This window comes from Bos indicus x Bos taurus, chromosome 5 (assembly GCF_003369695.1).
Source record: "Bos indicus x Bos taurus breed Angus x Brahman F1 hybrid chromosome 5, Bos_hybrid_MaternalHap_v2.0, whole genome shotgun sequence".
NCBI lineage: Eukaryota > Metazoa > Chordata > Mammalia > Artiodactyla > Bovidae > Bos > Bos indicus x Bos taurus.
Genome location: NC_040080.1, coordinates 107641771 through 107667616, shown reverse-complemented (window position 1 = coordinate 107667616; position 25846 = coordinate 107641771). Strand labels below are relative to the sequence as shown.

The 25846-nt window shown below is 37.7% G+C and overlaps 1 protein-coding gene across 4 annotated transcripts in view; it reads left to right on the top strand.

Annotated features, from left to right (window-relative positions):
- The window catches only part of TMTC2 (transmembrane and tetratricopeptide repeat containing 2), a 414619-nt gene that overhangs the window by 320717 nt on the left and 68056 nt on the right, over positions 1-25846 (top strand). For all 4 annotated transcript variants that reach the window (XM_027543229.1, XM_027543232.1, XM_027543231.1 and 1 more), the window contains one exon: positions 3660-3741. In XM_027543229.1, the coding sequence (XP_027399030.1) occupies positions 3660-3741 (82 nt within the window). The remainder of the gene's footprint in view (positions 1-3659; positions 3742-25846) is intronic.

Here is a 25846-nt window from a genome sequence, read left to right as displayed (position 1 = left end):
GCAGAGTACATCATGTGAAATACCAGGCTGGATGAATCAGGAGCTGGAATCAAGGTTGCTGGGAGTAATATCAACGGGTTCAGATATGCACATGATGTCACTTTAATGGCAGAAAGTGAAGAGGAACTAAAGAGCCTCTTGATGAGAATGAAAGAGGAGAATGAAAAAGCTGGCTTAAAACTCAGTATTCAAAAAACTGAGATCATGACACCCGTCCCATCACTTCATAGCAAATGAAGGGGGAAAAAGTGGAAGCAGTGACATTTTATTTTCTTGGACTCCAAAATTGCTGCAGATGGTGAATGCAGCCATGAAATTAAAAGATGCTTGATCCTTGGAAGAAAAGCTATGACAAACCTAGACAGCATATTAAAAAGCAGAGACATCACTTTGCAGATGAAGGTCTATATATTCAAAGCTACGGTTTTTCCAGTAGTCATGAATGAATTCACGTGAGCGTTGGACACTAAAGAAGGCTGAGCACTGAGAATTAATGCTTTTGAACTGTGGTGTTGGAGAAGACTCTTGAGAATCTCTTGGACAGCAAAGAGATCAAACCAGTCAATCCTAAAGGAAATCAAATCTGAATATTCAATGGAAGGACTAATGCTAAAGCTGAAGTTCCAGTACTTTGATCATCTGATGCAAAGAGCCAACTCAATGGAAAAGACCCTGATGCTGGAAAAGTTTGAGGGCAGGAGAAGAAGAGGGCAACAGAGGATGGGATGATTGGATGGCATCACCAACTCAATGAATATGAATTTGAGCAAACTCCAAGAGATAGTGGAGGACAGAGAAGCCTGTCCGTGGGGTCACAGAGTTGGACACAACTTAGCGACCGAGCAATAACAACACTCTACAAATAAAATAAGTTAACATTTATTATAAGCATAGAATATGCCTATCTACTGTAACAACTATTCATGTGTATCCTTTCAGATAAATCTGTAATTGCATGAAATAGATTTTACTATCATCATATTAAAAAATAATAAATGCTCGTTTTAGAGCAGTTTTAGGTTTACAAAAAAAAATTGAACAGAAGATATAGAATTGGTATATAGTCTCTTATCCTCCTACACTTCTCTGGTTGTGTTAACTTGAAATTCTCTTGTACATGTTACAACTGATGAGCCAATCAGATCAGATCAGATCAGTCACTCAGTCATGTCTGACTCTTTGCGACCCCATGAATCGCAGCACGCCAGGCCTCCCTGTCCATCACCAACTCCCGGAGTTCACTCAGACTCATGTCCATCGAGTCAGTGATGCCATCCAGCCATCTCATCCTCTGTCGTCCCCTTCTCCTCCTGACCCCAATCCCTCCCAGCATCACAGTCTTTTCCAATGAGTCAACTCTTTGCATAAGGTGGCCACAGTACTGGAGTTTCAGCTTTAGCATCATTCCTTCCAAAGAAATCCCACGGCTGATCTCCTTCAGAATGGACTGATTGGATCTCCTTGCAGTCCAAGGGACTCTCAAGAGTCTTCTCCAACACCACAGTTCAAAAGCATCAATTCTTCAGCGCTCAGCCTTCTTCACAGTCCAACTCTCACATCCATACATGACCACAGGAAAAACCATAGCCTTGACTAGACGAACCTTTGTTGGCAAAGTAATGTCTCTGCTTTTGAATATGCTATCTAGGTTGGTCATAACTTTCCTTCCAAGGAGTAAACGTTTTTTAATTTCATGGCTGCAGTCACCATCTGCAGAGATTTTGGAGCCCAGAAAAATAAAGTCTGACACTGTTTCCACTATTTCCCCATCTATTTCCCATGAAGTGATGGGACCAGTTGCCATGATCTTCGTTTTCTGAATGTTGAGCTTTAAGCCAACTTTTTCACTCTCCACTTTCATTTTCATCAAGAGGCTTTTGAGTTCCTCTTCACTTTCTGCCATAAGGGTGGTGTCATTATTCCTTAAAGGCCATAGTTTACATTAGGGTTCACTCTTTGTGCTATGTATTCTATATGTTTTTGACAAATGTAGAATGACATGTTATCTGTCATTACAGTACTATACAGAATAGTTTCATTGCCCTAAAAAATCTTCTGTGCTCCACCTGCCTTGTTTTTTTGTAATAGAGAAAGTTATAACTAATAGATTTTCGAAATTATTCTCCAAGGGTCATTTAGCTACAAAAGTGTGAGAGCTGCTCTGCCTCCTGAAATCTGTGCTCTTAACTCATATCATAGACTGCCTAATTCATCAGAATTATTTAATCACTTAGGGGATCCTATCTTGATAAGATTCTTGCTAATTCTTACTAACTTCAACAAAGGGTAATATGTATAGCAAGTATTTTGCTTGTGCTTTCCTTTGAAGTTAAAACACTGTGAGAAATCTCGCAGGAGAATTTTTAATGTTTAATTATTGGATATTTGACAAAATGTTTCTTATAAATTAAAGAGGAGTTATTGACATAAGTAGCATTAGTAAAGTGAAAGAGAAAGTCAGTGGTCTGATCATATAGTTATCACTAGCTGCTGGAATAATGGGTGAGTAAAAGAGCAATAGAATGAGCTCTTTAAGCAAAATGAATACACAAAAAGGAGAGGTCTTTTGGAGACATGAGTCAAAGTTGCATAAAATGTAGAATATTAGGTTAATCATATACCTCTATCTTTGGAATAATTACCTCCTTAACAGTGGTTTAAAAAATATGTATGTGAAGGGGAAAGAAAAACATCACATGAAGCTAATGTGGTACAGTGTATGAATTAGAAGGAACCATCAGATAAGATTGTTTCTCTTTCTTTAGACCCACAGCTTCCAGGCATCACCCATGACTTGCTTCCACCCAGTTAACATAGATCTTCATTTTACCCTTGACATACAGGACAGGGCTTTTTTAGGAAGCTTCTTCCTTGGACTTTTCTCTTACCTTGAGTCACCCCCTTTTTGTTACTCTGTAGGCAGTTTTGGTTCAGAAGCTACAATACGGCAAAGAATGTCTAGTTTTAGAATCTGCCTGGATTATGCTATTAATTCATGAAAAATCAGTTTATTACATATAAGCCTTTGCTCCTACTTTTTGCTTATTTTCGATATTGATGCTAATGTTTACTTAAAACTGTAGATAGGGAGAAGATCTAGCTTTAGACAAAATCCTGATTTACATATGTTGTAGTCCTGAGTGACAGCAGCAAGGATAAGCAGTATTTGCTTGAGATGCAACAAATTGTGACTTAGTTTCTTCCTATATAAAGTAAACATTAGGTCAAAATCATCTCAAAAGCTAAAATGATCATCATCCTTTACAAGGAAGAATGAATGAATGAATGTTGACAATGTAAATTGAAGGGAGAAAATAAAATAGAAAATGAAAACACATTTCCCACCATTCCTTAAAACTCATCCTTTTGGTTTCCATGAAACCATTTTTTCCTTTTTTTCTCCTGCTCTCCTGGTTCTTCTTTGTGACATCTTTGATGGACTCACTCTGTCTCTTCTTCTAATCTTGATGTTTTCCAGGATTCTGACTTCAGTCTGCTCTCTCAACACATTCTGCTCGATCATCCCATTTAGATAAAAACAAAGCACTGCTTTTTGATGATGCATACCAGGTAGACATTAGTCTACTTCATATGGGCTCAGAGGGTGAAGAATCCCTCTCGATGTGCTGCTGAATCATCCATTTTCTCTGTTTTTCAAGGGTCGTAAGAGTGAGGCTGAAAAGTTCTTCTTGAAGGCTATTGAACTGGACCCCACCAAAGGAAACTGTTACATGCATTATGGTGAGTGCTTGATAGTTTTTTCCATGTCCCCCACAATTACAATGAATGCTGATAGGAGATTCAGGTTGCACTGATAAAGAACACTTTGAGAGGACATTGCCTTCGCCATTGCAGATATAGCCTTGAGCTGTATTCTTGCCTTCGTGTTCAAAGCAGTCATGATACCAAGGGCTATGCCTTATATTTTAGTTATTTTCATAGGACTTCAGTGGTGAAAGGTATTTTCAGTCCCTCCCCACCCCCAGCCCCCAGTTCAGTTTGGGGTTTAAATGAGATCTCATCAGCAAATCATCTCACTCCTTGCCTGATGCATGGTATATAATTAAAATATTAATATTAGTTCTCTTTTCATTCTAAATGATAATATATTGCTCACTGACTGTAATATTTTGAAGTTTTAGAGGCTTACTTTTTGGCCACAAAATCTTGGAAGATTTGGAAGTACCCCAGCCTCTAAAGGCCTGAGATTGGGGTCAAGGATAACAACTGTAGACTATAAAGGATGTGTCTTTCACTGGGTTTACCCTCAGTTTATCTTAACCAGTCCAGAATGAACTTATGTAACAAACCTGTTACACTCCACATTGTCGTTAGTAGTGAGTCATGTGTTCCGTGAGGCAGTATATGTAGCTGGTTTGGTATCGGGTAAAATGTACTGATTTCTACCTTATTTGCATTTGCAATAGCTTTCAAGGAGCTGAAAAGCATTTACTTTTGCTGATCCCTTGAAAAAAGAATTTTTTGACCATTATTGACTTTGATGTGTTAAGTTATTATCAGGTAGTAAACTTAAAGATGAATAGGAATGAAATCTCTTGAGGAAATAAAACTAATATATTTGTATAATATTAAATTCCTTCTCCCATTTTCCAGCTAGTAAAAATGAATCAGTGATGGGGTATCACTGATAGCCCATTTTTCACTGAGTGTGGAAAATGAAAATTTTGAAATGGAGGATACACTTAATTAACCATCAGTTCATTTGTTTATTTATATTGTGTGTATATGTTTATAAATGTAGGGTTGTGATGATATTTTATCTTTTCAGCATAGCACAGCATGTAATTTGATGCAACTAACTGCATCACCACCCCTGACTTTCTTTCACAATGCAGTTTTATTGCCATGTTAAGATAGTAGTCAACTAATTCAAGTTTACTGCAGAATTTAGTTTATTTTTTCAGGTTTTCTTATATGAAGTGTTTTAAATTAGGGTTTTCACATGCATACTATTTTGGGTACCCCTACTGAGCTAAAGTAATTCCCTGATTATTTTCTTGGAGTGCTGAAGGACCTCTTGTCATTTTATGAAATAGATTTTTTTTTTAAATCCTATCTTTCTGCTTGCATTTTCTGTACCTCAAACTAATTCTACTTACTGCATCGTCTAAGCTTCTTTCCCATAATTTTATTATATACTTTAGATTTTTCACAACCAATTCCTTTAAACTTCATCATTGCTTCATTTGAAATGCCACTAGGAAAAAAAAAAAACTATTAATTAATTTTAAGAGTTAGCTCCCTTATTCTGACTTTTCTGTCTTTACCCACTACTAATCTTTTAATTTATTTTTTATGTTTCAATATTCTCCTGAATTTTTTTTTTCCCTGGGGTGGTAATAGGGAGTATTACTTGCAAGAGAAATTTTTGGATTTAGTTTTAACAGAAAATGAAATAGATTCTTTATTGTGTATGTTATTAGAAAAATAGTGATAAATGTTCTATAAATGAATGTGTGAAACTAATTCTTCTTAGTACTCTTCGGTTATTTAAAATTTTTTGGCATATAGCTATTATTAGAAGTACATTTGTTTTCTAAGGGAGGGATGACTGTATAATTAAATACGCTTTTATGGATAGTATTTTTCCCCACTCTGGGATAGGAAATGGAAAGGAGTCAAAAAATGAGGCACCAAAAAAGAGTAGTTAAGGCGAAAGAACTACAAACAGACAGGAAGCCCATAACTGACTGCCTGATATTCCTATCTCACTGTGCTCAAGTTATTTAAAATGTACATTTAAGGGAATATTAACGTTTTTATTTAGAAGAAGTCTGCTTCAAATGAGTAAAATTTAGAACTGAAAAGTTCTTTTAAATTTATCTAATGTAACCTCTGATGTACAAATCAGTAGATTGAAACCTAGAGAGATGAAGGTTTTGCCTAAGTTAATTGTAAGTAGCTAAATTTTGGGTCCCTTGATAGCTGTCATTGCTTTTCTCCTATAATACATATTCCAGTTCTTTTCACAACGTTGCTAATAGACACAATTAGATAGACCCAAAGCATCTATTGTAGACAGACACAAGGTGGCTGGGTAGGTGGATGGGTATTTTGGATTTGTCAGCCCTTCTGTGCAGTTTTAGAACGTCAAATTCATATAAATCACAACTTAAAATTCTTAGCGGAGTTTTTATTAATTTTAATTTGTATAAGATGCAAAGCACTGTTGTGTTTTCAGAATGGAAGTTGTGCTATGTAGGTAATAAATAGGATGCTGTCCTTTTCAGAAGGTGATGTGATAGGAGGTAGAGTTCAAGAATTCTTGAAACCAAATAGGTGAAACATCTTTGAGGAGGTGATATTTGAAATCCAAGCTGATATTTTAAATCTTGCAACTCTTTGAAGAGCCAGAAAGGAGCATTTCAGACAAAGAAACAAAGTTTAAAGGTCACAGGCAAGAACAAGCTTGTGTTCACAGCAAAGAAAGAGGCTACTATGACCAGAGCTTATTAAACCTGATGGAAAGGTGGGAGGAGATGAGACTGGAGAGGAGGCAGAGCTAGAGCCCCCAAGGCCAGGAGGCTTTTGTAACCAAGCTAAGGAGTTCACTTCTTATTTGAAGAGCAATGGAAGGAACCATGTGGTAAGACAGGATTAGAGAAGGATCAGAGTAGCACAAACAGAACTCGATTGCAGTCTCACAGGCAAGAATGATGGTGGCTGAGGCTGCAGAGTGGTTGTGGGGACGTAAATATTTATAATGAAATTATACATTTACCTTCCTTAGAAAATTCTGAGGTAACTAACAGGAAGGACCTATTTTTCATTTTTGCACCGTCGATATCCAGCATATTACCATATCACAGTAATCACAATAAATGCTGAGCTCGGTCAGTTTTAGACTTGGACACAGGTTCCAAAACTGACTGAAAATTTGTTATGTTGAATTTTGTATTACTCTTTGTCCAAGAAGATGCATGCTATGGCTTTTATATCACTTTTTTTCCCACTTACTGGTTGTGAATATTCTTAAGGGTATTTATTATGCCCATGGATTGAATGAATAATGACACGTCAGCTTAAAAATAAAAGTTTAAATGAAATATTAATGTTGAATGAATATTTGCATAATGTAAATGAAATGTTAAATGTTGTTTTGAGTCTTTTTTTTAATGGTTTTGCAAATGATAATGAACATGCCAGAGTGGGTGAGTTTTGTTCTATTGGAAATTTGCCCTGCCTGCTGATTGTGGGTTTTTTTTTTTTTTTTTTAGCTCATTAATGGTACAGGTGACTTTGGAGTATGCCATCCAGTTGGGACTAGACAGAGGATATTATAGGAATTTATAGTGACTGCAATGGCAATTAGAAGGCAATATTTAAAAGTGTTATTATAATGTTATTTGTGTTTTGAACCCACTAGTTTTATGCCTTGGGTGAAGGGATTACATTAGAGATTGCCATTTTTTCTTCATGTTGACCTTCAGGAAAGAAAGCTAAGAAGATTTATAAAACTGGTTTAATAAGTTAGTTAAAATGTAGCCTATGTGGTACGTATAGTCTCTGGGATTAAGATTCATCTGTAAAGTGAAAATATTGATATGGGCTTCCAAAGTGTTTTCCAACTCATATTTCACATTGTTACTAATATATACTTAATTTCTCACTGGTTTTTCATCAGAAATTTTAAGGAATATAAAAGAAATAGGTTTCAAACTATGCTATTGGTACTAATATAATATATTCATGTCTCATCAAACTTACAGTGAACTTCCATGTCCACATAAAATAAATCATATCTGGTCTTTATAGAATTTAATTTATTAATAAGTGAGCATTTGGTGCCTGGATGTCTCTTCTGTTCCTGTTAGCGAAGGGATTCTCCATAAATTTTCTTTTGGCTCCAACAGGAAGCTTCTGCCAAAAGAATGGTCAAGACAAGTCCCTCCTTGTTTCTTGGTCTTGGTTTGTGTTTTAAGGGATTACTGGAAAACCATTTTGTCAGAAAGAATATTTTATAATACATACTAGTAAATTTGATGTAAACTGAAAAACTAAAATCAGTATGTCTGTTATAAGGTACCTACTATGCATAAGTCTGGGACAGATGTCAAGTCATTAGATATTAAGCACCAGAGCATAAAAAAATTAAAAGGGAGCAGATTGTGACAAATTCTAATGAGAACTACTTTTTTATGTAGATCTTGGGTGGTTCTTGTTTTCCTATCTATCTCTTAACCATATGTTTCTAAGAGCAAAGACTTTAGCCTCCTTTTCTTTATTATTGATCCTTTCTCTTGGTGATGTTCATTTCCAAGGATTCAGCTATATAATTATGAGTCCTTTTTAAGATTTAAAAATTTTATTTTATTTACCTATTTGGCTGTGTCGGGCCTAGTTGTGGCATGCAGGACCTTTGATCTTCATTGCAGCACGTGGGATCGTTAGTTGCTGCGTATGAACTCTTAGTTGTGGCATGAGGGATCTAGTTTCCTCACCAGGGATCGAACCCTGGGGCCCCTGTGTTGGGAGCACAGAGTCTTAGCCATGGGATCACTAGGGAAGTCCCATAGTGACCCATCCTGATCTTCTTCCTCCAGCTCAATATATATCAGGCACCATAAGTGTTACCAGACTCAGGTCTGACTGCTTGCTGCTCAAAAACCAATACTCCAGAGGCATGTACTGGTAGAAAGGGAAAGCTGCTTTAATCAGAAGGCTGACTATCTGGGGAGAAGGCAGACTCATGTCCTGAAAGCAGCTCAGAAGATTCTGCTTAGCAGTGATAGGTTTTAAAGGCAAAAGAGGGAGAGGATCTCTGAGAATCATCAAGGCAAGAGGTCAGGCTCTGCATCTTTTTCCATTGCGTGCAGCCTAGCTGACTCCTTATGATCTCTTCAGATGTTCTCCTGCCTGTGTTTTCTGCCTACAGAATTGCTAAAGGGGCTGCTGGGCATAGAAAGCTAGTCATTCTTTAACTATTTAATCATTCATTCTTCTTTTAATCTAGGGAAAGAATCAACAGGTTAGGCAATGTGTTGTGGGCATTCAGTAGAGCATAAGTCAGGAATTAGGTTAAATGTTCTAGTGATCTCATTTCTATAAGGTTTAAGCAGAAAAGAAATAGACAAACAGGAAAGGGGCAAAAGAGTCTTACAAATCCCCATTTGTCAGACACTATTCTGTCTCTGTGAGATTAGGGGTAAAAGTCTGTCTTCTGAAATTTCATGCTGACATAAGGGCACCGTATTCTCAGAGTAGTCGATGTTGACATATCTCTGTAGCATGTCTTTGCTGGCAAATCTTAGTTGCCTGCTTACATATATGAGCAGAGCAAGCTACAATTATTTTGACACCCACAGAGTTATAAATTATTATGAACAATAGTGTTAATTCCTTTCTCTCGAGGCTAGTTCTGCTCAAGATAGAGCAGCTTATGCCATGGCTGCAGTCTGGTCATCATTCAGTTAGCTTTCCCCTCTGGTAGTAGTTATAGTTGGGGCTTTTCTTATGGCTCAGACAGTAAAGAATCTGCCAGCAGTGTAGGAGAGACCCAGGTTCAGTCCTTGAGTTGGGAAGATCCCTTGCAGAAGGGAATGGCTACCCATTCCAGTATTCTTGCCTGGAGAATTCAGTGGGCAATTAGTTATAATATCTGTAAAACAACTCAAAAATGTGTATCAGAAACTGAAAGATTCTATGACTGTATTGTCCTGATCATTAACTACTTGAGCTTGCTCTTTTGTGACTCAGGAGACTTAAGAAACTTGAACTTTTCTACAAACAAGAGGCAAGGAGGATGGAGAGATCCTTGTGCTTGGGTGGGGGTTGGGAGGGACAGCAGGATTCTCCCCAGTGTCATAAAGGTACAACGGGGAATAAGACAGACTCCACTGTAGACTGAAAACTGGAAAGGGAGGCACAAGTGATAAAAAGAATGATTTAATTATAATTACAATTGGTTTTTAAAAGGAGACACGCTGTCAACTAGGGGGACTTGACCTGGGTGGCTGGGGTACAGGAGAGCTATGCCCGATGCATGTAAATGATAAGTAGCAGTTCTCTAGACAAAAGTGTAGAAGAGAGAGGATGCAATGAAGAACATTAAACCAAAGAAAATGCTTGAGGCAGAGGGCATAGCATGTGTCTGGGAATAGTTCAAGGATAGAACTAGAACCATAGTTAGATGCTAAGGAAACGTGGAATACACATCCAAACTGAAGTACATCCAAATTATGAGAGCTGGTCATTTTTCATCCTGGGCCTACAGAGAAGTGTGAAGTTTTTTTAAGGCTATAATTATGTTGTTGTTGTTGTTGTTTTTTAATCATTACTATCAACAAGTTTAGAATCCTGAGAACTTATTACATTTGTCTAACATTTTCTGATCTTACCCAGTGTTTTCTGACCCTGAATTGTTTGGTCATTATTTAACCTCTGTGAGGTAGGAATGGATTGCAATTACATTTGGCTAAGACAGTAGAAGTTCAGAATTTTCAAGTGACTCTCAGATCAGAAATTTTCAACATATGTCCATGGTAGGAGAAGAACTTGAAAATCCAGCTCTTTCAACTTTTAAGTCCAGAACTTTCTACTGTTACCATCGTAGACTATTTTTCTTCAGAATAATTTATATATATTAAATTTCATTTTAAAAAGTAGTCACTTTTTAAATAGTTAAAGGTAGAAATAATTAAAACATCGGGTTTGATTTTTCATCAGTGAACACTTAAAGAAGCCTGAAAACTATTTAATGGGTTGAATTGGTGAGAGGTGTGTGATTGCTTTTATTATTTGTAATTAAAATAGAATATGACAGTGAACTGAAATTGGTTCTGTTGTAGCATTTCATTTTTAATCACTTCAGAAATTATGAGTAATTTTAAAAATTAAATAAGGAACTAAATAATGGTATTTTCTTGATTAAAAATGAATATACGTTTTTAACCTTTGCAGAAATTACATGGAGATTCCAATTATGTTCAGTGCTTCAGACTAAAACATTTTGCTAAAATATCAATATTTTGTGTGCCTTCATTGCTCAAGGACAGTACAGGAAGTTCACAGGTGTGTAATTAGAACAGGATTTTTCTAAATGTTGTTCCAAGCAATTTACTTCTTGCCTAAGATTTTTTATTTTTAAATTCACTTTTATAGCAATATGTTTAGTAATTTAATATAATTTAATCTTCATACCGGTGTACATTTTATGTGAGATACTCGCCAGAGACTTTTAGAATTAAAACTTTCCCAGGAGTAAAATATGAAGAAATAAGGAAAGAATTAGCTAAACTTACAAACCAAAAATAAAGGAAAAATTACATGATTTATGTGTTTCAAATAAAGAAGACAGTTAAAGGACAGTTACATGGTAGGACATAGTTTACTTAGAAGCAAAAGGTAAAAGATAGGGCTACTAAGATGTGAGAAACTCTATAGAACTATGAGTAAAACAGAACTAAGACTAAGGGGTACAGTAAGAATAACACATAATTCTCAAAAGAAGAAATATAACAAGTTTTAAAAGATAGGTAAACATGCCATTTCATTAGAAGTCAAATTCAAGTAACAATGCATTCCTTTCAGTTGTTCTAGCGTGTATTCTCAGTAATTCTTCTCTTGGTAATATATCTTAGGAAAATACTAATTTTTTTCTATGTTTAAGGTTATCCACAAAGTAATTGGAGCACAGCATTGCTATTAGAGGAGAAAAATTTTAAAAGTATCTAAATGCCCCAAAAAGGAAAATAATTAAATAAACTACGGTTATTCCCTTTTGAGGAAATATTATAAATCCTAGGTTAAATTTATAAAGAATAATAATAACAGAGGCAACTATATCTATTATACATTATGGTACGTAAAGAATCATAAATTATACAAAATAGCTATATCATTTAAGAAAGTAAAGTAAAACGAGGAAAACTGTCAAGAATTTTAGCTTTTTGGACTTCTGCAGTTAATTTGGGAGGGCAGGCTTAATATTTTTTTATTTTGTTTTCTTTAATAAACATATTAGTTTTTGAAGTAATTAATACCTTAGCAAAATGTGAAAGAATAAGCATCTTAATCTATTGCTCAATCTGTAGAAAAGATAGGGAAATTATTATAAGAACCAAATAATTATCCAAAAATTATTTAATAGAACTCAATATGTAAAGTTGAAGACATTAAAAATTATGTGATAAAGGAATAAAAAGTAGAGAAAGGCATCTTGTCTGATTTCTCTTAAATACTGTATTTCCTTGATGAATTCATCAAATATAATAATAGTACAAACATTTACTAAGTGCTTTTATATCCTAAGAAATTCACATGTAGGGTCTTATTTAATACCCATAAAAAAGCTAAGTGGTGAGGTTACCTGTCTCCAATTGCAATGAGGAAGGTGAGGTCATCAAGCTATAAGGCAGATTACCTAGGATTTCAGTGCTATTTAGTGCAGAGGCAGCATTTGAACTGAAACACTCCTGACTACGACATTGCATTGTCATCATCTCTATGTCAGTGTAAGGGATAAACACTGATATTTTACATCTATGGATGCTTTATTGGTGGGTGATACCATATGTGTCAAATACACTGAAAGTTGGGAATCACTCACCTTTTATTGTTATGTAGGGTATTCAGAGACAGAAGACTATTTCTATTTATCTTGTCAAACATGGACAACTTATTTAAGGTCCAGGCTTCAGTGAATGATGAGACAGTCTTTGTTCATCTGTTATTTTTTACCTTTTACTCTGAAGCCATAAAAGACTTAAAAATAAGAGAGAGAAATCTTTATGAAATTCATACATTTAATTTATTATCAGCATTCCATTCTTGATTCTGTCTGAATTTTCTTTTGAGGAAAGAGAAGAAGTAAGAATGTTATATACATATAATATTTACTACTTTGAAACCACTACTTACTGGCCTTTTAAATGTCATTTCCAATTACTTTTTACAGAAATAATATACTCCTTAAAATATAAACACTAAAACTAAAACTTTTATTATATTTAAGTATAACCAATATATGATTCTTATGCATTGTATAGTTGAGTCTTATAAACCTTTTTTCATAAAACACATTTAAAAACCAATTTATTGTGGTAACAACAGTCTGGTGTCACCCAGCCTGACCTCACTGTCGTACAAACGGCCACTTGTTAGTCATACAACTGTAAGCAAATGTCTAAACCTCTCAGTGCTCCTTTCCCCATATGGAAGATGCTCCTAACACCATATTTCTGAGATTCCAAGATGACATCAGGTCTGACTCACTGTCTTAGGCCATTCAGGTTGCTGTAACAAAATACCACAGGCTGCTGCTGCTGCTGCTAAGTCGCTTCAGTAGCTTATAAACAACAGAAATCAGTTTCTGACAGTTCTGGGATTCTGAAATCAGGGTGCCAGCATTGTCTGGTGAGGGCCATCCTCTGGGTTGCAGACCTCCCCTTGTAAAATTTTTTGGTGGAAGAAATGAGGAAGCTCTTTGAGCCATATTTTATGAGGACACAAATCTCAGAGCATTCATGACTGATGACCATACAAAGGTGCTGCCTCCTAACACCTTGGGGGTTAGGATTACAATATGCAGACCATTGCACCCAAGTTGTGTTATATTTCATTATGTTTCTAAAAAGAAATTAACACTGCTGTTAAAAGCTATACAAGGACGATAAGATGCTTCACATTATTAGGATAATTAAATAAACTCAACTATTATGGCATGGCCAGAATCCAAAGTTTGGAGAATATACATAAAGGAACCTGCTTGGTGTCATGCCAGACACATACGTATCCATTAATGCTAGTACTCTATTATTGAGGTTTAGTCTCAAACATTTGCATTTTTGACCCAGTTGTAGGTGCTTTTGTCACTCCAGGAATCTTAACACTGGGCAAAAAATAATATTATGCCTGTTTTACAGATGCAGAATTTAAGATATCAAGAGTGTAAGTGATGTATTGAAGGCCCTATGCCTAGTAAGGGTCTGAACTTTGTCTGATCTCCAGCCCATGATATGTTTATGGCCTTATGCTTTAAAAAATTCACTCTAACTAAACGTAAGTCCATTGGGTCCACAAAGGTGACACAGACACAGAATGCTGAGATTTTGGTGGAGATACCCATGGAGCTCTCATAATCACCTACTTAAAAACCTCAGGAAGGGCAGCTCAGTCACCAATACAGTGAAGAGCCAGAAAGGGGCAGATGGAGGGAGGGGGCTCATGTAGAGGAGAGTCAGGACAAAAGACAGGAGGAAAGGCACCAGCCCCCACCCTGTGCAGTTTTATTCATGCTATGTCATCTATTCCTTCTGATAACACAGGTTATCCCTGTTAAAAAAAAAAAGTGAGGAACCCAAGACTCAAAACCAGAGAGTCTTGAATATAACCAGGTGACCTTCTCCAGCACCGAAAATAGTACCTCACACGAAGAAGGTGGACAGTCAGTATTTTATTTAACACAAGAATGACGAAAGAAGGATAGACTGGTTTTCTGTTAGTTTCACTCTTTCCTTTTCTTATCTCTGCTTCCGGGTTTTGCATGGAGATAGAAGGAAATGGCAACCCACTCCAGTATTCTTGCCTAGAGAATCCTGTGGATGGAGGAGCCTGGTGGGCTGCTGTCCATAGGGTTGCACAGGGTCGGACACGACTGAAGCGACTTAGCATGCATGCATAATGCGTTGGAGAAGGAAATGGCAACCCACTCCAGTATTCTTGCCCGGAGAATCCCAGAGACAGGGGAGTCTGGTGGGCTGCCGTCTATGGGGTCACACAGAGTTGGACACGACTGAAATCACTTAGCAGAGAACAGAGAGAATCTACTTTTTTAAAAATAATTTTTGACTAGATCTTGTTTTGCTAAGAGAAAGTGGACTAAGTTCATGCCTTAGTCCATTAAGAGTACTATAACACAATACTGTGCTTACAAACAACACATATTTATTCCTCACAGTTCTGGAAGCCAAAAGTCCCAAGATCATGCTCAGATTGACTCTGTCTGGGACCCGCTTCCTTCTTTATAGCCATGTTCTGTCTAGTTCTCCTATGGTAGAAGGAACAAGGGAACTCTCTGGGGTCTCTCTTGTGAGTGCACTACTCCCATTCATGAGGACCCCACATTTACGATGGAAGCACCTCTTAAAGACTCTACCTCTGCATAGCATCACTTTAGGGGTTAGGCTTTCAACATATGAAAGGGAGGAAGGCATAGACTTTCAGACCATAGCAACAATTTACATATATTCTTTTGAAGATTTTATATAGGACTCAAAAAGTCATAAAAACAAGAAGTTGAGAACTGAAGTTTTGGATTAGGACATAGAAAGTGCATTGGATTTTGGATCATGGATCAAGGATTTTGGAATGAGGCACACCCAGCCCTACTATAGATTACCTCCTTGATCATGACTTCTGTTAGCCTCTTTGCCCCTCAAATTCTTAATCTGGAGATGATTTTTATGACCTCAAATGAGGATTCATTTATAATTTCATAAAATAACTAGCATGTAATAAATGCTCATTTGTTGTTTGGCTGCTCAGTCATGTCCAACCAACTCTGCAGTCTCATGGGCTGCAGCCCACCAGATTTCCCTGTCCTTCACCATCTCCTGGAGCTTGCTCAAATTCATGTCCATTGAGTCAATGATGTCATCCAACCATCTCATCCTCTGTCATCCCCTTCTCCTCCTGCCTTCAGTCTTTCCTAGCATCAGGGTCTTTTCCAACCAGTCAGCTCTTCCCATCAGGTGGCCAAAGTATTGGAGCTTCAGCTTCAGCATCAGTCCTTCCAGTGAATATTCAGGGTTGATTTCCTTTGGGATTGACTGGTTTGATCTCCTTGCTCTCCAAGGGTCTCTCAAAAGTCTTCTCCAACATGACAGTTCAAAAGCATCAATTCTTTGGTGCTCAGCCTTCTTTATGGTCCAACTTTCACATCCGTACACGATTGCTGGGAAGACCACAAAATTTGACTACATGGACCTTTGTCTGCAAAGTAGTATCTCTGCTTTCTATTACACTGTCTTGGTTTGTCATAGCTTTTCTTCCAAGGAGCAAGCTTTTAATTTCATGGCTTCAGTCACCATTTGCAGTGATTTTGGAACCTAAGAAAATAAAGAGTTTCTCTGTTTCCATTGTTTCCCCATTTATTTGCCATGAAGTGATGGGACCAGATGCCATGATCTTAGTTTTTTGAATGTTGAGTTTTAAGCCAGCTTTTTCACTCTCCTCTTTCACCTTCATCAAAAGGTTCCTGTTTGCTTTCTGCCATAAGCGTGGTGTTGTCTGCATATCTGAGGTTATTGATATTTCTCCCTGCAATCTTGATTCTACCTTTTGCTTCATCCAGCCCAGCATTTCACATCATGTGCTCTGCATTTAAGTTAAATGCTGAGTAAATTATAATAATTTTAAAATTATAATGAAAACTATGCTAATATCCTGAAGAATGAATGAATTGTATAGAATTATTTTTGAATAAAATATATAAGTAAGGGACAGAAATTAGGGGAAAGGGAGATAGAATAAAGATGTAGGAATTAAGAAAAAGAGGAAATCCTTACCTGTCAGCATGCAGACAGAAAGACCAGAGAGAAAGGGAATAATTGCTTGTAAGAAGAAGGATTATAAGTGACAAGTAATTATTAACAAGAGAAGAATTGGGGAGGAGAGAGAAAGAGAAGGAGGGAGGGAGGCTGTCTTTCCAATCTTAGCTATTTCATTCAGTGACTGAATGTACTTGGGAGGTTGTTTGCAATCTGCCTCTGACTACGTACGACAGTTGTTCCCAAAGTTTGTGTATCCTGCCATTGACTCCTCTGTGCCCCTGTGGACACATTTGTAAGGGAATATCTCCCAAAAGCCCTTAGGAATTTTGTGGAGCACAGTGAAAATACTGAGCTCTTCTTAAGCAGAGGATGTAAGCTTCCTGACCACCTCTCTGCAGTCTCATTACCACCCACCTTAACTTAGTCTCAGAGCCATGTTCCTTTCTGTAGTGACTTCAGTGTCTGCCTTCGAGTCCTGCATCTGTCTCATTTCTTTCCTTACAGCTCCCTTGTCTCAGATTACACAACATCCTAGAATAAAATGTGACTACTTCCCCTGTCTTTAATTAGGTTGTACTCCTCATCTAGTTATGGCTTTGTCCTCATCTTTAGGTGATGAAATTCAGACTGTTTGAAGTCTTAGCATTGTTGTCTTGTCCTTGATGGAGCATACTTGATCTCTACTGAATCTCTTTATTACTTAAATCTATAATGGGATCAGGTTCTTGCCCACTCTATGCCCCCATACCACTCCTCCCCTTTCTCTGGTCTCTTCAATTCCTCCCTGGGCCCCTCTCTTTCCCTTCTTTGCCCTCTCTAATTCCCACTCTCCATCTGATAGTCCTCGTAACTCCCTTGGTTTCGTAGCCCTTCTGAAAAGAGTCAGAGGAGAAATAAATGCAATAAAGCAATAGCCTTCCTGGCCTCCTTTCTGGATGAGCACAGAGCCCTGGCCTGCTAATCTTCTAATCTCCTTTGCCCTGGACACCTTTTGTGCCACCTGTCCAATTCAGGCCAGATTCTTGGCCTCATGGTCATGTAGGGATACATCCAGGACCTTCCAGCCTCAAACTGAACTGTCCAGATTGATCTCCTGGATGACCTTTTCCTTGTTTTCTTGGCCCACCTGTTTTCTTAGCCAGTAACTGTGGCACAGTTATCACTCTGGGTCTGTCTCAGTAAACCAGAGCTTTTATTAATCAGACTGCCAAAGCACAAAAACATGAAGCAGCAAAACTAGAAGGGAAGGGAGAGAGAGATTGGTGTAAGACTGAGAGCAAACCTCACTCAGACATTCAGCAAACTTCTCTTCAGAGAAGCAGAAGATTCTCCTAATTTTATTTCTCCCAGGCATAATGAGCACATGTTAACAAGTAGCCTCTCTTCAGTAGAATCTCTTTCCAAAAGTTAGTGTAAATCTTGTGCATTTGGATATTACCCACCCATCTTAACAGAACTTCACTACTCCCCTCCCTAGTTAGAAACAGCACAGAAAGGGCTCACTCACCTCAGCTCAACTTCACTGACTCTTCTTGTTATAATGAGATGTCATGACCATGATTACAAGTCAAAACCAGTCAGCCCAAATACTTCTGCAGTGCCTTTTATTCTTGTTCTAGTCATCTGAATCTTTGGGAAGAGCCCTCAGGTACAGATAATTGCTTCTGGATGCTAGTAATAGACAATAAAGAACAGAAATGGTATGGACCTGACAGAAGCAAAAGATATTAACAAGAAGTGACATGAATACACAAAAGAACTATACAAAAATGATCTTCATGACCTAGATAATCACGATGGTGTGGTCACTCACCTAGAGCCAGAGATCTTGAAATGCGAAGTCAAGTGGGCCTTAGGAAGCATCACTACGAACAAAGCTAGTGGAGGTGATGGAATTCCAGTTGAGTTGTTTCAAATCCTAAAAGATGATGCTGTGAAAGTGCTGCATTCAATATGCTAGCAAATTTGGAAAACTCAGCAGTGGCCACAGGACTGGAAAATGTCAGTTTTCATTCCAATCCCAAAGAAAGGCAATGCCAAAGAATGCTCAAACTACCGCACAATTGCACTCATCTCACACGCTAGTAAAGTAATGCTCAAAATTCTCCAAGCTAGGCTTCAACAGTATGTGAACCATAAACTTCCACATGTTCAAGCAAGATTTAGAAAAGGCAGAGGAACTACAGATCAAATTGCCAACTGCGTTGGATCATCAAAAAAGCAAGAGAGTTCCAGAAAAACATCTACTTCTGCTTTATTGACTATTCCAAAACCTTTGACTGTGTGGACCAAAACAAACTCTGGAAAATTCTGAAAGAGATGGGAATACCAGACCACCTGACCTGCCGCTTGAGATATCTGTATGCAGGTCAAGAAGCAACAGTTAGAACTGGACATGGAACAACAGACTGGTTCCAAATAGGAAAAGGAGTACGTCAAGGCTGTATGTTGTCACCCTGCTTATTTAACTTACATGCAGAGTACATCATGAGAAATGCTGGAGTAGATGAAGTACAAGATGGAATCAAGATTGCTGGGAGAAATATGAATAACCTCAGATATGCAGATGACACCACCCTTATGGTAGAAAGTGAAGATGAACTAAGGAAAGAGCCTCTTGATGAAAGTGAAAGAGGAGAGTGAAAAAGTTGGCTTAAAACTCAACATTCAGAGTTTGGTCACCATGGTCACCATGATCTTAGGATCATGGCATCCGGTCCCATCACTTCATGGCAAATAGATGGGGAAACAGTGTAAACAGTGACACACTATATTTTTTTGGGCTCCAAAATCACTGCTGATGGTGACTGAAGCCATGAAATTAATAGATGCTTATTACTTGGAAGAAAAGTTATGACCAACCTAGATAGCATATTAAAAAGCAGAGACATTACCTTGCCAACAAAGGTCATCTAGTCAATGCTGTAGTTTTTCCATTAGTCATGTACGGGCTATAAAGAAAGCTGAGCACCATAAAATTGATGCTTTTGAACTGTGGTGTTGGAGAAGACTCTTGAGAGTCCCTTGGACTGCAAGGAGATCCAACCAGCCCATCCTAAAGGAGATCAGTCCTGAGTACTCATTGGAAGGACTGATGTTGAAGCTGAAGCTCTAATACTTTGGTCACCTGATGCAAAGAACTGACTCATCGGAAAAGATCCTGTTGCTGGGAAAGATTGAGGGCAGGAGGAGAAGGGGATGACGGAGGATGAGATCGTTGGGTGGCATCCCTGACTCAATGGACATGAGCTTGAGTAAACTCTGGGAGTTGGTGATGGACATGGAGGCCTGGTGTGTTGCAATCCATGTGGTGGAAAAGAGTCAGACATGACTGAGCAAATGAACTGAACTGAACACTTAGCTTGTGCCCTTTATGTATATTTAAATTTGATTATAAAGTGAACAATGCCAAGCAATTCACCTCCATCCAGAAATGATGCAGTTTGCTTGTGGTACCTTGCACAGCTCCCTTTTCAAATTTATATACATTTTATAGTTAAACTATCTTCATAATCTCCCTTTTCCTCTGCTAGATGGAAACTGTTCCAAAAATAAATGTTGCATTTATCTTCATATCCCCATATGTTGGGTTGGATACTTTAACCTTCAGCTTGTTATTTTCAAATGGTTGAAATTATTTCACAGTGCAATAGAATATAATAAATTTTAGACACCTTACATAGTTTGAACTTTTCTGAAATTAAATGTCTTTGAAGGTATTAATATAATTGATGTCTGGATCACTTATATTTCAAGGGAAATTCAAAGGTCTAAAGTCAGGGCCACCATGTTGCTCAACCACAAGAGGCACATTCTCAGAGACATCGTTGTGAATGGTACCCTTGTGTATTATGCGTATGTGACCATTCACTACAGCCTTGCGTAAAATCACTGTGAGGTGAGAGGCTATGAATAGGCAAGCGCCTGATGACCTGCGTTGGCTAGGTTCTAACTTGGTCTGGAAGACGAAGCAGTTAGCCACATAGAGCTATGACTAGGTTAATTCAGTCCTGCCATTGAATATGTCTTTAGTAAATCCCCACTGTGTGCCAGGAATTAAGAGAGTGAGCCTCTGTAATATCGGGGGTAGAGCATACCAGGCGGAGAGAATGGAAAAAGACCCTGGTGAAGGGGTCTTTGTTACTCTGATGTGTTAGATGAACAGCAGGAGCCTAATATAGATTCAGTGAACAAGAGGGAGAGTAGTAGAAAACAAAGGAGATGAGGTCAGAGAACTGACGTAAAGGTTGAGGGTAGAACTCCGTGTTGGTCATATCAGGCAGGATAGTCCAGTGTAATGACTTTCAGCTCCCCTGAGCCAACTTTAGAATGACAGGATCCCTAACTGCTGTGTTGAGAGTTGCTGCTGCTGCTGCTGCTGCTGCTAAGTCGCTTAAGTCGTGTCCGACTCTGTTCGACCCCATAGACGGCAGCCCATGCAGCTCCCCCGTCCCTGGGATTCTCTAGGCAAGAACACTGGAGTGGGTTGCCATTTCCTTCTCCAATGCAGGAAAGTGAAAAGGGCAAGTGAAGTCGCTCAGTCATGTCTGACTCTTAGCGACCCCATGGACTGCAGCCTACCAGGCTCCTCCGTCCATGGGATTTTCCAGGCAAGAGTACTGGAGTGGGGTGCCATTGCCTTCTCCATGTTGAGAGTAGCCTATAGAATCAGGGGCAGAAGTGCAGAGACCCATTATGAAGTTACTGCTGTTACCCAGGGGGAGAGGATGGTTTGAGACAGGGTGGTATCGGAAGTAAGACAATTCTAGATATATTTTGATAACCTGATGTCCTCTCTAAGGGGAACTATTTTAACAAAAATTCTCTATTAAAGATTTTCATTTGCCTTTAACCATTTTTATTTTTATTTATTTTTTATTATTATTTTTTGTAAATTAAGTCTTTATTGAATTTGTTACAATATTGCTTATGTTGTTTATGTCCTGGTTTCTTGGCCATAGGGCATATGGGATCTTAGCTCCCAGACCAGGGATCGAACCTGCACCCTCTGCATTGGAAGGTGAAGTGTTAACCACTGGACCGGCAGGGAAGTCCCAACCTTTAACCATTTTTTAAAGGCTGTGTACGAGTGATTTTTCCTCAAGAGAATTGGATTATCATAGCACTTACTACTAATTGTTTTAGTTCCTTAATTTAGTTGCATTGATCATAAGACTGAGTTTTTCATAATATTTTAGTGAAAAATGACAGTCCCAACTAATCTTGGGAGTTTATATGCAGAACGTCTGGAAAGCAGTCTTTGAACCTACAGCTTAAGGCCAGCTTACAATTTTATGGTTTTCTACCTTTCAGACAGCTTTTTAAATCCAGGAATTAATGAAAGATTGATCTTCACAGGCTTCTCATATTGATATGTTGGTAAAAATCGACAAAGTTCTTAAATTGTTCAGTGAGACAGTTGTCCAGAGAAGCAGCAGCACACCTCTAATGCTGAAATAGTTGAATTCAAAACTCTGAACCGCTTTCCCCCTTTCCCCTGGGAGACTACTTAAGCTCTGTATCGGGGCCTCTGGAGAAAGCTTTCTCTTTTTATTTTCTCTTCTGCCTTTCTGTACTCAAATGTATTTTTTCTTTTATAACTCTTCATCTTTTTTTTGGTCTTTCTCCCTTTGATTGGATACAAGGAAATAAGATGATTGTAATTAACTTTGGTAAGACAAATTACAAACCAAAGAAATAATGATAAGGTATGGTAGCACAGTACACCCGGAGAACAAAATGTATTTTACTTAAATTTTTGTGGTTTCTTTATTTGAAATTCTACTCAATTATCAAATGCAAAGAATGTGTTTGTCTACTCTATGTGAAAGAGAAATGATTTCTCAGAGATCTAGCCTGTTAGTGAGGAATAAAACTCTTAAATCTCCTCATTTTGAGTTTGAGAGAGTAAACTTACATATAGTATTTCTTATTCATATACATATGTATTTCTAGCTGTACATGTATGTAGAACTTGATCATTATGCCTGTGATGTGAGGGAGGGCATGTCACATGCAGTTGATTTCCAGAAGAGCTCAGTCAGCTAATCCTAGCTATTCGCAGGCAGGAGTCCAGGGTATGGTGCAAAACATTCATTTTCTTGTTCACATAAGACAGCTGGCTCTTAAGCTGTGGGCCCTGTACTGGCAGCATCAGTTTTCTGTAGGAACTTCTTAAAAATGTAAATCATAGGCTCTGCCCTAGACCCACTGCATCTGAAATTTTAGGAACAGAATCTAGCTTTCTGTTTTATCAAGTCCTCAAAGTGGTTGTGATACATGCTAAAACTGGAGAACCACTGAGAAAGGCAATCTTTCAGCCTGCCCTCCTCAAGTTTTCTTCCTTTCCTTTCTAGCACCCTTCACTCCCTGCAGTGTCCTGACTCAATCTTGCCTCAGAATGAAAGTGAAAGTGTTAGTCATTCAGTTGTGTCAGACTCTTTGAGAGTCCATGGACTGTAGCCCACCAGGCTCCTCTGTCCCTGGGATTCTCCAGGCAAGAATACTGGAGTGGGTAGCATTCCCTTCTCCAGAGGATCTTCCCAACCCAGGGATCAATCCTGGGTCTTCCGCATTGCAGGCAGATTCTTTACCATCTGAGCCACCAGGGAAGCCTCAATCTCAGAGCCCCAATAGGAGATCCAACTCACCAAGCTTCAGGATCTGGCTCAGTCTTCATGGGCTCAATGGTCAACCGTTGTATTCTTCAGTGAAGAGTACTTCTGGCTCACTTGCTGGTATCGATCACTTCTCCTAACACTGATTCAGTGCTTTATTGTGTAAAACAGTTCACCTCCCGATAGTAATGAAGACAAGAGGATTGAGATTGCCAGCCTGTCCCATGTGCTGTAAGTGGGGCAGTCATGGTGGAACAATTCTGGTTTATTGCCCCTGTTCCAGTACAATTAACAATGCCATTCTCTTTTACTCTTGTAAGTGCTCTAGTTTAGACTGGTAAATTATATTACAGTGAACTTAAACGGGAAGCAATTCTAACACTACTGGAAAGTGGTCAAAGAAGGCTTCACCAAAAAGGAAGTGTTTTAGGAAGGAAGTGAAGCATCTCCTATTATACTAGGTGGGCAAGATAGGCAGCCTGGAGATTGGGGCAGGACAAGGCAGAGAAACCATAGAGGCTGAAGAGTTGAGGGCCAAATAAGGATGTGAAGCAGCAGGCTACACTAAGGGAAGCAGGGTAGTTCAGAGTCTGGAGCTGGGGTATGATGGAGCAATAATAGAAGAAGCTAGTAGAAGAGGAGCAATTAAGGTAGTCTTTTAGGAGTAAGAGCAAATTTTGTTATTCCCCAAAAACATATCAATTTAGGATCTTTGGATAATTATGTAGAAGAAACCTAGCATGTCTTTATTTCTTTATTTATGTTGGTTCTGTGTATTTGAAATGCTTTTTGCCCTGTTTTCCATCAATTGTGAGCTCTATTTCAAACAATTGATTACTGTATAACACAGTATAGTAATAATGTATCAATATTTTCAACTTTGGTTCAGATTTTCAAATTCACTTAAAAACACTACATGATTCACATTGCCTGATGTTTTGTAGCTTTATCATAGAACACTAACTGGTCTATTGAGATCTATGAGTTATTGCAAACAGAACGGAGGGAATTAGACAGATACTTTACACATATGTTGTATTATTCTTTTTTTGCATGTTAATATGATGAATGAATCCTCCTGTTAGAAAATTATCATATAGGAATTTTTTTTTTGGTTACCATTTGCAGTACTAAAAATTATGTGTTTCATGTAGTTTTTGGATCTTGAAAGCTGCTACAAAGTCTGTGTTCTGTAGCAAAGCTTACCTAAACTGTAAGGAAATGTTTTTAAATATTTTAAAAATCGCCTATTTGATTTTACCCAACTAGTTAGTTACTCTTTTTTTGTTGCTGATGAACATCAGAGATATGTTCAGCATTAGTAGAACTTGAAAGGCTTTGCCCTGGTCATTGCGTATCAACTGTCCTTTTAAGCCATCGAGTATCATTGTCTTTATCACCTAGGCTTCTTGTCACTTCTGTCCCTCTGTTTCTGCAAGGAGAGTATAGATTTCATTTTTTTCCCCCAGAACTAATACATCTCCTTTTCCTCTTACCATCTGGAATAATAAAATAACCTTCATTATTCCATTAATTGTTGCATTTCTCTTCTATTAATACAGAATACATTTTCAGAATTAATAACTGTCTGGAAAGGAAAAGAATAATTAATAAATTCCTACATTATCCTTTGTTTAAAAATCACATAAGTAATTAGTATATTTATTAATACATTTAGCTAGGTAAATAGGCCTTGAAGATAGGTAGCAATTAATATTATGTTCTAATTTTTAATCTGTAAGAAGCATAACTAACTGAAAAATGAGTTTAGCCTGGTATCCTGTTCCAAGGCATATGTGCAGAGATATTAATATTCAGTATGCTGCAGATTGTCTATTTTTTGTCCTACATTATTAAAACCTCATATACTTTAAATTGAATCTCATTTCAACAGGTCTGTAGAGTTAATGTCTACATGAATTCCTAAAGTAATACATTTTTCTATGTATCAACATAACTCCTTACAACTTATTTTCTTAATCATTTTCTGATCCCAAAATTATGTTTGTTTTGAGAGATGAGAAAGGCGCCAAATGTTATGTGAAAAACTAAGAAAGTGATATAAAACATTTTGTAGAAACAACTAAAGGACCTCCAACTCCTGTCAAAATGTAGGATTAAAAGCCTAGGCCTGGCTTTACTCACCATTCTTTACTAGTTGAAGTTTAGAAGCTGGGCTTAAGTACAAGCAGTGACTGTGGTTGATTATAAAACCTTAAAGTAGAAAGTTTCCCCTGTATTTTAAGAACTGCCATTTAGGTTAGAAGATCATTTGTAATATTTACAAGATAAGCAGTAAGCAAAGAATTTACCATTTTTAAAGTTTTTCAGTTTCTTTGTATGCCTTAGGACTTGCAAATCATTTTTCCAGCAATATTTCATAGTGTTAAAGTCTTGAACTCTAAGAAAATAGGAATCTCAAAACAAACAAAAATAATAAAATTAAACACCTTTATAAGCCTGTCAATTGCCTGGGTGGTTTCTGTATACCTCTGTCCTCCCTTGATTTGATTTTCATTTGATTATCTGTATCAGATAAGGCTTAACATCATTACTTTTGCTGGTAGTAAATCCTTACCTATAGAAAGCAGCCTGTTCTCTCTGTGCACATTTACAGCCTTAAAACTGGTCCCAATTCTTTTCACCTTTCTCTGCCTTTACAGTATGATTTTGGGGTAGCATCATACAACAGTTCTTGAGAGAGAGTTTTGAAGAATT